This window comes from Mauremys reevesii, linkage group 18, assembly GCF_016161935.1.
Source record: "Mauremys reevesii isolate NIE-2019 linkage group 18, ASM1616193v1, whole genome shotgun sequence".
Classification (NCBI taxonomy): domain Eukaryota; kingdom Metazoa; phylum Chordata; order Testudines; family Geoemydidae; genus Mauremys; species Mauremys reevesii.
In genome coordinates this window covers 21,541,073-21,557,932 of record NC_052640.1, presented here as the reverse complement: position 1 = coordinate 21,557,932, position 16,860 = coordinate 21,541,073, and the positions used below count along the sequence as shown (strand labels likewise).

Genomic DNA, 16,860 nt, shown 5'->3' with positions numbered 1-16,860 from the left:
GAAAAAAAGAGACTAAGTATGAAGAGAGACATTTTCCCTGAGCCCAGAGACAGCCAAGAAATTAATCACTCATTTTCATTGCATTGTTAGCTTGAGGTATAACTCAATTTTTCCTCCTAATCAGACTCCTGTACATTCACAAAAATCTTAAGTGGAGCTTTGAACTCGACCTAGCTAGTCCAGGGGAGAGACGGTTGAAGCTAAAATGCTGCTGACACTTCAGCTAGTAATGCAATGGGCAGCTTGAGTTATAACAATTCAGTAACTACTAATCCAATCACTGAGTAGCTCAAGAGTTCTTTTCCAGACTGGTTGCACTCACTTTAGCTAGACTAGCTGAAGTGGAATAACTCAAATGTACTGTCGGAGTGAAGACAAATTAGCCCAAACTCTTGCCTGGGCATTTCCCCTAACACTCCTGCCGTTCACACAACCCAACCTAGCAGACACCAGCTCTGGTTTTGTTTCAGCCCAGGCTGGTAACCAGCTTACTTGGCTAATCAAGTCTGGGTGCTGTTAGTCCTCCAATGCTATCCCACAACTCCCCGAAAGGTGCACTTGTCTACTTCCTCCCTTCTTCTGTACTCAAGTCACCTGCACTGGCTCAGCATTTTAAACCCATATTTGCCTGCACCAGCACCATTTCTGCTGCAGACAGGCAGACAAGTCCACTGGGTGCAGTACAAATCACTGATTTGCAGACTTAATTCTTTAATGGCATTCTCCTTAAAAGTTCTCACTACTAAATGCTGTTTGCTTTTGCCTTCAGAACTGACTGCATTAATAAAAGTTAACTCCATTTGCAAATTGTTTAAATGAAGTATTGTTCCCATGTCATTACACCAGACATCAGCTCCATGCTAGGTGAGAGAAAGCGAGAGTGCACTCTGCAAATGAATTCATAGAGCAGTCCAGTTTAATGCACCACTAGAATATCCACCAAAAATCCATCCCAGCACATGGGCAGTACAGCAACATTGTAGAGGCAGTTACTCAGGCCACAGGTGGGAACGTTACACCAGTACTAGGCTAGCCTGGAATAAACTTCAGTGAAGATATACCCTTACAGGTAAAGTGAGTATTTAAAGAACGGGAGGAGGAGAGGAAGGGCTATTCTTGCTGTTTACAACCAAGTGCCAGATGACATACAGGAAAACATCTAGGATCAGGAGCCTCCAAACAGCCAGAGAGCGTAAAGGAAGCTCACCCAACCCAGACAGAAACAGATCTAGAAGTGACATTAACTTCTTAAGATTGCAAAAGGTGCGGGAGAGGTCAATGGCGTTCCAAAACCGTCGTAGACCTCTTTCAGTTTCTATTATGTTAGATTATTTACTGGCAGTATTTTCAGGCTATAAAATAGGATTGCATATCAGTGACTTCCTTGTATGTACACTGTCAATGAAGAAAATCAGTATTTCAAGCCTGGAAAATTGTGGCAAACAGTTTGAACTCCAACAAACTCATGGAAGCATTTCCCTCAATTACAGAAGCCTCGAATGTTGAGACAGTCTAGAAACATTTTTTGGGACATAAAATATAATATGGATGCTGAAGTTCTTGGATTTGTTAAGAGAAAACATCAGGACTGGTTTGATGAGAATGACCCCAAAAGTATATCCGCTCTTTAAATAATTGCATAGTTCCCATCAAGCCTATACAATAGACAAAAATTCAGCAGCTAGGAATGCAGTATATCAGAGAAACACACCATTCAGAACAGACTTCAGCAAATTAAAAATCAGTGGTGGGAAAAGAAAGTGGCAGAGTAACAACTGACAACAAAGCCTTTTTTCCTGGGCGTTGTGCGGTGTCTGGCCCCATATACAACCCAGGATAACCCCTGTACATACAATGGATGGCAATGAACTCTTAAACTGACCAAAAAAATACTTGGCCAATTGATGGAATATTTCAGTTTGCTTCTCAATCACCCTTCCAACATTTCCAAGGAAGCAATTAATGTTCTTCCACACTGCCTATTAAAAAAACTTGCACTAGCCCCTACCTTATGAGACCATAACAGCAATAAAGCAGCTGTCACAAGGGAAAGCATTTGGACCAAATGGCATTCCAGTAAAGATCTATAAGCAGGGTTGCTACCACAATGCAAGGCACCACACATGGCTCTTCAAGAATCAGTGCCACAGAATTTCAAAGATGCCAACATGGTCCACCTCTATAAACATATGGGTGAGAGGGCAACCTGTGATAATCACCAGGGCATTTCCTTACTCTTTGTTGCTGGGAAAATTCTTGCACAGGTCACACTGAACAGACCTACCATCTATCTTGTGGAAACCATCTCCCCAAGTTTCAATGTGGATTTTCGTCAGGACAGGGACCTACAGACATGATTTTCACAGACTGTACGCTTCAGGAAAAGTGCTGGAAGCTAAACTGTGGTCTTTATATATGGTGTTTGTCAACTTAGCTAAAGCTTTTGACTCTGTAAATCATGATGGACTGGAAACTTTTGTTCATCTTTGGATGCCCTGCAAAGTTTATTTCTGTCATTTGGGCCTTCCATGATAGCCAAAGGGGTGGAAAATGGCAAGGTATCAGACCTCTTTCTAGTCACCAAGGCACCGAACAATGTTGCATACTGGCTCCCACTCTTTTCCATCCTTTTTTGGCTATGCTTATGGATGCTTTTCATGACATTGAACAACTTTCCATCAGTTTTAAATGGATAAATACTGTGTCAATCTGCAACACTGTGGTTCTCACACAAAAGTGGCAGATTTACTCATTAAGTTTTTATTTGCCGATGACTGTACAGTGGTTGCTCACTCAATTAATGACAGTCAATTTATAACTGATCAATTCACTCGTACAATTGTTTTGGTTTCACAATCGGCTTAAAGAACACTGATGTACTGTACCAGCCTGTGCAGTGAATGCACGTCTACTCTACCCAATTAAGATCAACACTCCGCTCAAGTTCATGCAGAAGTTTTGCTACCTAGGTAGTATGCTGTCACAGAACACCACAATTAATTATGAGATTACCCATTGCCAAGGTCAGTGCTGCATTTGGAATGCTGTCACACCACCTATGGAATGATAGGGGCATCAAAATAAGCACTAAGCTAAATGCTGATTGGGCAGTCACACTTAAAATGCTTCTATATGATTTTGAAACATGGACAACACATTGCCACCACTTGATCAGTTCTACATGCATGGTTTTTGGTCTGTTAACAGGGGCAAATGGTGGGACCAGATTCCCAATATTGATATCATGGTTGGATGTCTGGAATTCAAAGTATGCTCATAAAAACTCAGCTGCTTTGCACTAGGTATCTCATTCATATGGCTGTCTTGAGAATACCCAAAGCCATATTTTATGGTCACCTAAAACAAGGCACCCATTTTCATAGTGCCCAGTATAAACAATATAATCTAGTAAGTTCTGGATTAAACCAGTGGAGTTCTGGTTACCCCATCTCGAAAAAGATACACTAAAGTAGGGAAAAGGTACAGAAAAGGGCAACAAAAATTAGTGGTATGGAATAGCTTCCACATCAGGAGAGATTAAAAACACAGGGACTCTTCAACTTAGAAAAGAGACTACTAAGGGGAGATATGATAGAGGTCTATAAAATCATAAACGATGTAGAGCGAATGAATACGTGAAGGGGGTAAATAATATTCCCTAATCCAAGAACCAGGGGTCACTCAATTAAATTAACAGGCAGCAAGTTTTAAACAAACGTAAGTACTTCACACAATGCACAATCAACCTGGTGAACTCGTTGCCAAGGGATGGGTTCAAAAAAGAATTAGGTATGTTCATAGAGGACAGGTCCATCAATAGTTAGTAGCCAACATGGTCAGGGATGCAACCCCTTGGATCACTCGATCACACTGAAGTCGAGCTTGAAAGCATATCAGGTTGATCCTAGCAACTGGGAAGCAACAACAGAGGATAGAGCAACAGGGCAGCAGATTTGTCAAGATGTTAACCACTTTTAAGCAAGGCACATTAACATTTTATGTGAAAAATAAGAGCCCACACCCCAAACCCCTCCTGTACCCCACATCCCAACCCCCTGCCCTTAGCCCTATGCTACACCCCAACTCCCTGCCCTGAGCCCCCGCCACACTCCTCCTGTACCCAAGCCCCCTGCCACACTCCACACACACCCTGCACCCTAACCCCCGCTACACACCTCCTGCACCCCAACCCACTGCCCTGAGCCCCCTGCCACACCCCTCCTGCACCTCAACCCCCTGCCCTGAGCCCCATAATCCTCTGCCCTGAGCTCTGCTGCACCCCCTTGCACTGAGCCCCCTGCCCCACCCCTCCTGTACCCCAACTCCCTGCCCTGAGCCCCCTCATACACCCCACTCCCCTCCTGCACCCCAACCCCGTGCCCTGAGCTCTTTCCTGCACACCACACCCTCTCCCACACTCCCGCCCCCCAACCCCCTACCCCAGCCCTACGTTCATGGCCTGCATGCAATTTCCCTACCCAGATGTGGCCCTCGGGCCAAAAAGTTTGCCCACCCCTGACCTAAGCATTAAAGAAGTCATTTAGTTTCACAAAGAAGACATATCAGAATCTGACCTTCCCTTCTTCCAGGTTCTGGGAAGTCTACTGTTTTAGGAAGTGAGATACTTTCTCACCAGTTATTACTTTAGCTTTCCTGCAATGTATGGACTTTGAGGCATACCTGAAGACAGTTTTGTTTGTTTTTGCTCGATCTTATCTCCTGCAGTACTTCATTTCATAGTTCAGCACTTTTGAGAGAATATGTTAAGTCTTTATCTCAAGCTTCATCCTAGGCTTTGTCAACTATATTGCCAAAAGGCCACTGCTTTCTCATTGTGAAAGGAAAGAAAGGCTGTCCAGGATACTGTAGATCCTGACAATCAAGCCCAAGGCCTTACTCAATCTGAAACCAGTTCATGCATATAGTACACTTCTAAACAAATTTGCTATCTTACTAAGTGTCAGCAGATCCTGAAGATTCATTTTAATTGGTCTGAAGAAGTTTGAAAACACAATGCAGCAGCTTCCATTTATATCCTGGGTTCAGGATAAAAGTATAAAGAGGTATGACTATGGTAAATGATCAAAAGCAAAGGTTAACTTGAGTAACTGATCAAAAGCATAACCTGTGTTGGAAAGATGTGCACTTGGTCAGATACCATTCTGCACTTTCTAAATGTATGGGGTATTTTTTTTGCCCACTATCATTTCTATGTAGCATTTGAATTAGACTAAATTGAAAGAAGTCAGCCAAACAAGATACAGGGATGCAGTATGGTTACTGAATTGGTTACTACAGTCTGTAAGTATGTAAATGAGGAAAAAAATGTGATAATGGTCTTTTTAATCTAGTGGAGAAAAGGATAAATACAATTCAAAGGCTGGAAGTTGAAGCTAGTGAATTCAGACTGGAAATAAGATGTCAATTTTTAACGGTGAGAGTAACTAACCATTGAAACAATTTACCTAGTAATGGAGAATCCACCACGACTAACTACTTTTAAATGAAGATTAGATATTTTTCTAAAAAGATATTGACTAGGAATTCTTTTGGGGAAGATTTATGGCCTGTGCCATACAGGAGGTCAGACTAGATTATCACAATGGTCCCTCCCAGCCTTAGAATCTAAGAATCTATAAATCTAGGAATTCACAACTCAATGAGAGTTTAGGTCTCAAGAGAAGTCAGACACTTTAAAATATTTTGCTCTTCAATAGTTCTTTACAAACTATTAACTAATTTTATGCAATACACCTGTAAAGTATCTAAGGGTAAATAATAGGGCTGTCAAGAGATTAAAAAAATTAATCGCGATTAATCACACTGTTAAACAACAGAATACCATTTATTTAAATATTTTTGGATGATTTCTACATTCGCAAATATATTGATTTTAATTACAACATAGGATACAAAGTGTACAGTGCTCAGTTTATATTTATTTTTATTACAAGTGTTTGCACTGTAAAAAGAAAAGAAATAGTATTTTTCAATTCACCTAATACAAGTGCAATCTCTATCATAAAAGCTGAACTTACAAATATAGAATTATGTAAAAAATACTGCATTCAAAAATAAAATATAAAATTTTAGAGCTTGCAAGTCTACTCAGTCCTACTTCTTGTTTGTCTGAGTGATTGGCTGAACAAGTTTGTTTATATTTGCAGTACATAATGTTGTCCACTTCTTGTTTACAATCTCACCTGAAATTGAGAACAAGCATTCTCATGGCACTGTTGTAGCTGGCATCGCAAGGTATTTACGTGACAGATGTGCATGCTTCAACCACCATTCCAGGGGACACGCCTCCATGTTGATGACTAGTTCTGCTTGAAAACCATCTAAAGCAGTGTGGACCGACACATTCATTTTCATTATCTGAGTCAGATGACACCAGCAGAAGGTTGATTTTCTTTTTTGGTGGTTCGGGTTCTGTAGTTTTCGCATCGGAGTGTTGCTCTTCTAAGACCTCTGAAAGCATGCTCCTGATCGTGTCCCTCTCAGATTTTGGATTCTTAAACTTTGGGTCAAATGCTGTAGCTATCTTTACAAATTTCACATTGGTACCTTCTTTGCATTTTGTCAAATCTGCAGTGAACGTGTTCTTAAAACGAACAACACGTGCTGGGTCATCATCCGAGACTGCTGTAACATGAAATATATGGCAGAATGCGGGTAAAACAGAGGAGGAGACGTACAATTCTCCCCCAAGGAGTTCAGTCACAAATTTAATTAACACATTTTTTTAACAACCATCATCAGCATGGAAGCATGTCCTCTGGAATGATGGCCGAAGCATGAAGAGGCACATGAACGTTTAGCATATTTGGCACGTAAATACCTTGCAATGCTGGCTACAAAAGTGCCATGCAAATACCTGTACTCACTTTCTGGTGACATTATAAATAAGAAGAGGGCAGCATTATCTCCTGTAAATGTAAACAAACGTATCTGTCTTAGCCATTGGCTAAACAAGAAATAGGACTAAGTGGACTTGTAGCCTCTGACATGGTTTTGTTTCTGAGTGCAGCTATGTAACAAAAAAAAATATCTACATTTGTAAGTTGCACTTTCAGGACAAAGATTGCACTACAGTACTGGTATGAGGTGAATTGAAAAATATTACTTCTTCTGTTTACAAATATTTGCACTGTAAAAATGATAATCAGAATATACACTTTGATTTCGACTACAACACAGAATACAAGATATATATGAAAATGCAGAAAAACATCCAAAATATTTAAATCAATTTAAATTGGTAGTCTCTTTGTTAAAAGTACGATTAAACCTGTGATTAATCGCAATTAATTTTTTTTAATCGGGATTAATTTGAGTTAATCACTTGAGTTAACTGCAATTAATCAACAGCTCTAGTAAATAATGATCACTTCCCCACTCAGATACTCTCATCATTGAGGTGAAATAAAGGGACTGTTCAACTATGCATAGCAACAGTTAAAAAAAATAAATAAATAACTCCTTAAAAACCGGAAACTGCAAGGAAAATTTAGACAGAAAAATGTTTTACTCAAGTTGGAATCTGATCATGAAACTTGCATTAATACTCCTACAATCTCCTTTAATCTCTTTAATGACTTCAGGACCTCAATTTTTACATTTAAACCAGCAGACAGTATCACCTCCAGTTGTAGTAGAATACCCCTTAACACTATTGGGAGAGACTGGCTCAATATTGATCTGCAAAGAAGACTGCCACCCACAGAATCACCAACACCATGCCTGCAGCAGTACATCTACAGCTTTTGGAGATTTCGAATCCAAGTACTGGTCCTACCTATCCCTATATAGTTTTGATATCAGACAGGATCACAGCAGAATGTGGCATGGCTGCAAGGCCAATATAAGCCATCTGTCATTAATCCAAGCTAAAGTTATTATAAAATTTGCACTGTGCTCAATTTATTTAGTCCCCACTGTTTTTTACTTCATGAACAGGAAACAACCTTGAGTTATCATTTAACTACATAAATGCCAGTACTACTTCCCACCCAGCTTCAGTTGACCCCCTGCTCCTTGTCCCAAAGTCTTTTTCAGTCTAGTCCCTGCCTAGGTTAGTGCACAGTCTAAAAAGGCAAAGCACAGGGGAAAAGGGATTTAACCAATGAGCAATCCAGTAAGGGCGAAGATAGGTACATATAACTAATGTTTGTTATTCCAAATTTACTATAGGTCAACTCCACTGATGCCAGATAATACAGATTTACAATGGTTAACAGTGGAATTTGGCTGTAGATTTCAGCTCTTGACAAACTTAAGAGTAAAAGCTAAATTCTATCTTCATATATGAGCACAACTCCCACTGAAGTCTTCAGGTGGTATGATTAATTAAGGGGAGAATTTAGCCTGTATATTCTGTGATTCCTCTCCTAAAAAAGTTAATATATTAAAAATTACCTTCTTATATTTTCATTTATTGTAATCAGCCTCACACCCCCAAAGAGTCCTCACTGCAGAGCTCACTCAAGTTAGCCTAGCTGAAGTGAGAGCAGCCATGCTACAAATCAACACTTGAGCTGCACAGAGTGATTTTCTTTGCAGCTGAAGATCTGTGCTAACTTAAGCTATAGCGTACTGTATATCCCATTGATGTGCCAGACTACTTGAATTAAAAGTATCAAACCAAACTTGAGTGAAATTTGGGGGGGGGGGGGGGCTGGACCTAAGTTCGGGGCAACACTGAGTTATAACTCAAGTTACGTATGACATGAAGACAGACCCCAGAATTCTGAATCTAAATACACTATAAACACAAAGCTGATTAGAAATCATCATGGGACAAAGGATGGCATTATGTGTTTGTGCTTATTTGAGAGCACCTTGCTTGCTGACTCATTTGACAGTTCACAAAACTGAATTTCCATACAAGCATACCTGACCTATTTCTTTTAATATTAAAACTTGACAGACATACCTGGTCTGCTAATTGTGCAATCAGAGATTTCACTCAATTTAATAAAATCACTAAAAATGACATCATTGGTACTGTAATGATGCTGACTCTATAACATGTGAACACCCTATTAAATAGAAAGCTTTGATGACTATATCTCTGTATAAAGTCTCCTTCAGCAAAATCTCGCTGTTGTAATGGCTGTTTTGTAACTATTGTTTTGGTTACAATATTTACATGGAAAGGATTAATGAACCTGTTAATAATTCCTAAATAATAGTAATAAATTAATTTCCATCTTTTCTGCATTGGGCTGAGAAGCCTCCTCCTAATACCACTTCTTCATACCCCAAGAGTTTGACGCCAAATACAGGGACCATTCTACTGCCTGAATCTTCACCCTGAACTTTATAAGTGACCAAATCAGAATTAAAAGGCTACTGACTGAGTACAGATCTGCTTTTTCACTCAGATCCTTCATCCTCCCTGACAACATCCCCATGGAAAATATTCAGACGTACAATGTTCTATGTTACACTTAGCCATACTATTAGGAGAGGGTGAGACTGAAATTATAAAGGAAATATACTTCTGTTTTGTTAGGAGGAATCCTCATTCTCCTCGTCTTCTGTATAAACCAAGTTTTGGAGAATCTTTTATGGCTTCAGAAAGCAAGAAACCAAACAGACTATTTCCAGAGTGGGTAAGAAAAAGGGGGAGTTACATCAGGACTTGAACATTTAGACACCTGCTAACCAGAGACAAATAAGAGATGCATGCTACTTTCCCTTCCAAGCAGGATCCAATGGAAGCACCCTAGAGAGAATAGTGTGCTCTTTGCACCACAAGCTGACAGGAAAAGAGGGGCTGGATTTTTTCCACTAAGTTACCATCCACAGATCCTGCTGTCTTCATCCCCTTCTTTTGTATTGGCATAGACTTTTCTATGTCTGAAGTTTGAATCTTCACCACCTATTAACCTCTGCCACAGAAACCCCTGCAGTTACTATGATAGACAGCCACTTCCCACTCCCTCACCTTGGTGCTCCTAAAGAGGGAAAACTTTCTGATTGATGAGACAGTCTCAACACAGACCCACTTCCTGGCTTGGAAGATAGGTTGGAGAGATTCCCACTCTGCCTCTACTAACCCCATATGAAATACTTCTGCTGTCACCTTCTACCAGAGGAGTATTAAGCCCATAACTCTGATGCTCATGAATTTCCAGAATAATTCAATGGTAATTGCATCAGTTCAGTTTCACTGTTGGTCAGAACTTGAAGCAGTAGCACTGAAACAAACTACATTCTTATGAGCTTCATTCGACTACTGCAGGCACTTGGAAGAAAGTTTCCCCACTCACCATTAGCAAGCATTTTAATTCAACACTTTTTAAAATAACGTTTCCTTCTGCCACTTGTTCCACATTGCATATCAAGATTAGCCATTCCCAGGAAAACACTAATCATAGTCATGCCAGAAAATAAATTCTTGTTACTCATTTTTAGGATGGTACACCTCCCCTTTGAAATACTAGTTTCTAAATGGACAGATAGATCCAATACAGCAGAGACGGAAAAGGCCCAAAGAAAAACAGTTACTGTTCTGGATAGGGATTAAATATGAAGATTTTACAAGAAATAGCCTGGAGAAGAAAAGTCAGAGGGCACTTGCTGTATTTAAAAGGCATGATAAAAAGGGATCAGTACTCCTTTCCACAATGGCCCTTAACATAAGAAAAGTAATCACTGTGAAATAAAAATGCAGGTAAAATTAAAACACTTCATAAAATTTCAGCTTTATATTGGTAATACAAAGAGAGTAAAACAGTGAAATATCAAAATTACAATGTCCTCACCACTTACAAATTAACTTTTCTATCAACTGACATCTTTAAACATTTTGAGAAAATCATAGTATGGTATATTATCTCATTTTATAAAAATCCTTTCAGACAATGCTTGTGTCCTGTAATCAAATTTTGTAATTATTTTAGAAAATACTTCACATAACACATAGGCAGTCTCCAGATTTCAATGCAAGTGGAATTAGAGTTTTAAATTATCTTGATTTACAAAGTTAAGTGACTCTGATTAACACTGATAGTTATCCATGGTAAGATGAGGATCAAATATGCTTCAGGACAGAAGATAAGCCCCATAGGCGTCAGAAAAATCCTCCCACCTTACACCTACAGCTGTCCAGTAGGGAAGGTGCTTTATGGGGGTTTTTTGTCCCACTTTTCCATCAGGGGTTGGCTGCTGTTAAAGGCAGGATACCCAGATGCTAGAAATGGTGTTATCCTATGGGACAGAAAAGCCATTCACTCTGATAAAGCTGCCAATTAAAGCACAAAAAGAGGCTTAGATCTAGCACATGGAGGGGAAATGAACCACCAACTGCGAAAGAGCACAGCAGCACCACTTATTCAACAGCTCTCCCAAGAAACACTGGTTTTCTACTTTACAATAAACAAACATACTTCTGGTACCACAGAAGATTATGTACAGAACTGTATTACCATACTTATATAAAGAAATCCAGAGATTGTTGACGGACGATGAATAATCAAATGCTTTGCAGGCAGAAAAGAGCGCAAAAGATATAAAATAGAAGTGTTCAATTCTGAACTAGGTCTTTACCATTCTTCTCACCACATTCCCCACACTATGTTGATTAAAGCCCTACATATAAAGTGTAAACACCAGATAGAATAGATTATATTAACGGATATAGGTAAAAGCAAAATTACTCACTCTGTTCTGAGACCCATGTATTGTTCTGCTATAGCAAGGAAGAGCCATAGCTCTATTAATGTATCAAGTGGTTAAAATCCCAGCTAACTCCTATCTTCGGCTTTACTTGATTAATGTACATAGATTACAGAAATATTAATCTCCCTCAGAATAAAAACTGAAGTACTTTTGGTGGTTATCTTTAGTACTGTTCTAAAAAAAAATGTAACAATAACAACCACACCTGTTTAAACGAGAAAGGGAATCAAAGGTAGCAATTAAGATTTTCAGAAGCATTTAGAGTGGAAAGTTTCCTCATTGGCTCAACTGAATAAATGCAATGCCCCCTCTGCAGATGGTACACCCTAAGGTCAAAAGATCAAGTTTTTCCTCTTTTAATAATAATCTCATAAAATTTTCAAAAAACAAAAAAACTACTCTTGGCTTTACAACAACAAAATAGCTCAAAAATGTGAAAGAGTAAAGCACTACAATGCAAGTACTGCAATATTCTTCCAGGCAATTCAGCTGTTCATCTGGCATCTTTGCACAATTAGATTATCTGAAATATTTTCCTTAATCCTTGAAATCATCAAAAGCAAACTATGGAAGTAATCAAATCTTGAATCCCAACTAGGCCTGACAGAGGGTCTGGACATACACACAATGTCCCCTATTCTCAGTTGCTCTGTTTCACTGGTCTCTTCACCCTGTTCTTTTATTTCCTGTATACAATATAATTATCAATTCACCAGGGAAAAAACTCTGCCACACAGTCTTATCAAGAGAAATGTTCTGATCCGGATATGGATCTGGAGCTAAAGTTAGGAAGAATTAATACCCACTACCTTTTAACTGCAGGAAACGTTTCCCTCCTTACTCTGGGTCTAAGAGGAGTTTAGTGTAACACCTATAGCCATGAACGTGCCCAAGGAACCTAAAAGGACCTCCAGCTGCTACAAAAGGGGCTGAGAGCGCAGCACTCGGTGTTCACAGAGGCCTACTTACATTTGCAGCCGTTCAAGAGAGGATCTCCGGTGACTCCCCCAATTATTTCTATAAACGGCCTAAGCGCCCAGTTCCGCTGTTACAGGTTTACCCGACACCACGGGCCTCGCGCCCAGAGCTCCCCGCTGCCTCCTGTGGGCTCTGACACGCTCCCCTGGGGCAGGAAAGGGGCCTTACAGCCCGGTCTCCGCGCCGCCGCTCCATCCCCGAGGAGAGATGCACCGCCGGCTCCTTGCCCAGCCGTCCCCAAGGACAACACCTGCTCCCCGGCTCCCAGCCACAAGCCCGTCCCCGGGGGCCGCCTCTCTCTCACACATCCCCGCACACACCAGCCAGCCCTCCGCCCGGCCCATCCCCGGGTCCGTCGCATTCCCCGCCGACCCTCCGCCCGGCCCCGGCCCCCCGCCAGCCCGGCCCAGCTGCTCACCAGGAGTAGGTCTGTTCCGCCATGGCGGCTGCGGGGCGGCCGAGCTGCGCGGCGGTGGCCAAGCCCCGGCTCCTCCTCCTCCGCCTCACTTGCTCCGGGGCTCAGTGGCGGCCCCGCTGCGGCTCCCGGCCCAACATGGCGGCGACTGTGAGCAGGGAGGGGAGCGAAGGGGTCCCCGCCCGGCGGGGGGGCTGCTCAGTAGCCACGCCACAGGGCCGTGCTCGGGCGCCGACGACGGGCAGGCCTCATGACCGGGAAGCGGCGACGGCGTCTGGCCTGGGAGAAAGAGAAGGGGAAACTCCGCGTACCGAGCTCCAAGGCGAGGCCGCTCGGACTCTGCTCGCGCACGGGGGGCGGGGCCTCCGGTCGCGCGGGTCACGTGCCCACAACACGCTCACGTGCCGCCGCCGCCGGCCCACTGGCGCAGGAGCATTACGGAACCTGACGCGGTTGTGTGCTGGGCCTGCCCGCACTCCGTTCCTGGTGACCCTCCGGGGAGGAGGGGCGGAGCCTGCTGCCGGGAGCGCAGCCTGTTCGCTTTCTCTGGGGATGAGGTCGACTTGCCTACGTATCCCCCCCCCCCGAGAACTGGGGACAGGAGCCTTCCGGGGCGGGGGGAGACTCTGAGGTTTTCTCCTCAGTGCTGAGACCTGGAGCCTGCCGGGGGCGGGGGGAGAGTCTGAGCTATTCACTCCCCTCTCAGTGCTGGGACATGGAGCCTTCCACGCGGGGGGTGGGGTCTGAGCTATTCACTCCCCTCTCAGTGCTGGGACATGGAGCCTTCCGCGGGGGGGGGGGGGTGTCTGAGCTATTCACTCTCCTCTCAGTGCTCGGACCTGGAGCCTTCCGCGGGGGGTGGGGTGGCTGAGCTATTCACTCCCCTCTCAGTGCTGGGACCTGGAGCCTTCCGCGGGGGGTGGGGTGTCTGAGCTATTCACTCCCCTCTCAGTGCTGGGACCTGGAGCCTTCGGGGGGCGGGGGAAGAGTCCTGAGCTATTCACTCCCCTCAGTGCTGGGACATGGTGCTTTCTGGGTGTGTGTGACCTGTTTATCCCAGGTGCCCTTCCCATCCCGGCTGGGTGCAGGACTGGCGCCTGCTCATTCTGAGCTATTAAATTTCCCCTGCAGTGCAAGAAAGCTGCCTGGGGAGTAGAAGTAGGGTGGAGCCTGCACCCGGCCCCCTTCCTCGCAGCTCAGCCCGAGAAGCCAAGCCCACCGCGGAAGGGGCTCCGCCCAGCACGGCTGCTCTGGGGGCGCGGTCTCTCCCTCTGCAGGGAACCCCCTTTCCTCCCCGGTGGCCCTGCCTTTGGCGGGGGGGTTGCTATGAGCGGAGCTCCTCTCAGCCCTTCCGCCTTTATATGTAATCGGTGTAAACAAAGCATTAGGAAGGAGCAGAGAGAGTTTTGTACCTGATTCGAACCCTAAATGGTGGAGACAGAACAAAACTGGGCAGTGTGATGGAGGTCAGACTAGATGTTCATGATGGTCCTTTCTGGCCTTTCAGTCTATGAGAATTCTGACCCGTCACACACCTGGTTTGTTTCTCTTAGTTCACTTAGTTCTGCTGGCAATGAAAGTGCGACTGACTGCCAGAAATCCCTCCTTCCAACTAGAAGTGTTCGCTGCAGGAGTTAGGAGTCTGTATGGCGGGAATGGCCCTGGTAGGATCAGGTACAGACTTGAGCTCAGTGGAATGGGGAAATCTCAGGGAGTCTTTTAGTAGTGAATAGGGTGAACTCTGGGACCGGAACCCACACATCAGACTTTTGAAAGTAACATCCATTTTAAGGAGGGAGGGTGTGCCTGAGTCTAATTTATGCATATTTTATTCTGACATGTTGCAGATTGTAAGCCCCAGAGTAATAGAGACAGTTTAATCATTTAGGGCTGGGATACCTAGGAACATCATAATTGGAATATGAAATTAGACCTATGGTCCATCTAGTTCAGCATCCTATCTCTGACTGGCCAGAACCCAGATGCTTCAGAAGAAGGTGCGAGTAACTCCACAGTAGGCAGATGTGGGATAATCTGCCCCTCTCCCATGAAAAATCTCATCCTAATCTCTAAAAGTCAGAAGCATGAGATTTTATATTCTGTCAGAAAAATGTGTTAGCATTAACTATTAAACATATAAATGTCCAATTATTTTGAATCTTTCTAAAGTCTTGGTCTTAATGACATCCTATGACAATGAGATCCACAGTCTAATTTTTCTTTTTGTAAGTGTGAGAGGTGAGAGGTTTCCTTGGTTTCCCTGGCCACATTTCCACCTCCCTCACTCTGCTTGCAGAGTGCCATGTAATTGGTTGGTTGCCACCTTCTCCAGAAATTACAACATTGGGTGGAGTCATGGGTAGATATAGGACTCAATCCTGTGAGCTCATGAGCTTCCTCAGTCAAAAGAAGTTGATGTTGAATGCTGGGTTTGGATATGTTTAGATACTTATTTAAAAATCTGGGGTGGTAAATGTAACTTTTATTTCAAATCAACTTGGTTTTTGTCAATATGCAGATGAGGTATGGGATTTGTGCACGGAGAGATAACTGCACTCCTCACAGTTCCTGAGGTTGCTACTCTGTCTCCCTCATTACCTGGAAATGCTGAATTTATAACAGAAGACACTATTGACATTTAAAATGGATGTGCTAATCCAGTAGTAGCTTCTATGTGTTTCTTCAGTCCAAAAAAAAAGGGGGGGGGGAACTCTCCCAAATTTACCTGCAGAGTGATGTCCTTCTAGTGCTGGGGGAGAACATGAGTGAAACACACTTATGGGGACTGTGGAGTGGAGAGGGGTGCACATGCATGTACACAGCTTGTCTTTTTGTCTTCAAAGGCCAGACTTCATCTGCCTGGGGTGAGGGGTGGGGAAGAAACAAGCTAGGGGCCCAATCCTGCAAGTCCTAACTTCAGTGGAGCTACTGGGATGAGGAGGATCACACCCTAATTTAACACAAAACTATATTTCCATTTCCTCTTTTACACACATGGGTATACATATTGAAGCCTTGAAAACCAACAGCTTTTCCCATTGCTGTTTCAGTTTCACCAAATTCATGTGACTTCATAGGTACATGCTACTACTGAGGAATACGTTTGTTTGTCAAAGGAGGGGCACTTGATAAATATCACGTCCTTGATACAATGATTCTGAACTTTTAGAATTTTCCTTTAATTACATTCCCTGGTATGTTACAGAAAACTGACACTTACAGAGCCATCTTTGACTTTTTCTTTCAAGACAACAAAGGAGATTAAAGAAATCAGAAGCTCAGGATTCTTTTAGGAAAGCCTGCAGGGGGACAAAAGAACATTCAAAACGTCCAAACATGCTGAGACAAAATGCTAAATGGATGTCTCACTGTAACACCAAACACCATGTTAAAACCATCTGTCAGGGGGAAAACTTGTCACCTGTTGATACGACTTGTCCCTTCCCTCTTCTCTGTCTTCGTCTCTCTGTTTAGTGCTGCTGATAAATCCTGAATCCTAAGAATGATTGTGCTTCTGCTGAGTACAACTTGCGGCCCTGATCCCACAAGCTTTGTTCGCTCAGGTAAACTTTACTCCATGTTATTTTGTTTAAACTACTTGCCTGAGTAAGGATTTGCAGGTTTGAGCCCTTGGACATCAGTCCACCCTTTCAGTATTTTTCACTATTCTCTTTAACATGGCAGAGAGTAAAGAGTTAGTATTACGTGACAGATGACCGTAATGTAATTGCCTTAGAGATGGAAGAGCTCCAACTAGGCCTGGAATAAATAGCCCTTAT

The 16,860-nt window shown here is 42.9% G+C and overlaps 1 protein-coding gene across 1 annotated transcript in view; it reads right to left on the bottom strand.

Annotated features, from left to right (window-relative positions):
- Window positions 1-13,536, bottom strand: part of SPPL3 (signal peptide peptidase like 3) — a 147,628-nt gene extending 134,092 nt beyond the window's left edge. Inside the window, exon 1 of the mRNA XM_039504941.1 lies at window positions 13,085-13,536. Coding sequence (XP_039360875.1) covers window positions 13,085-13,107 — 23 coding nt within the window. The 5' untranslated portion in view covers window positions 13,108-13,536. The remainder of the gene's footprint in view (window positions 1-13,084) is intronic.
- Window positions 13,537-16,860: the final 3,324 nt, after the last annotated feature.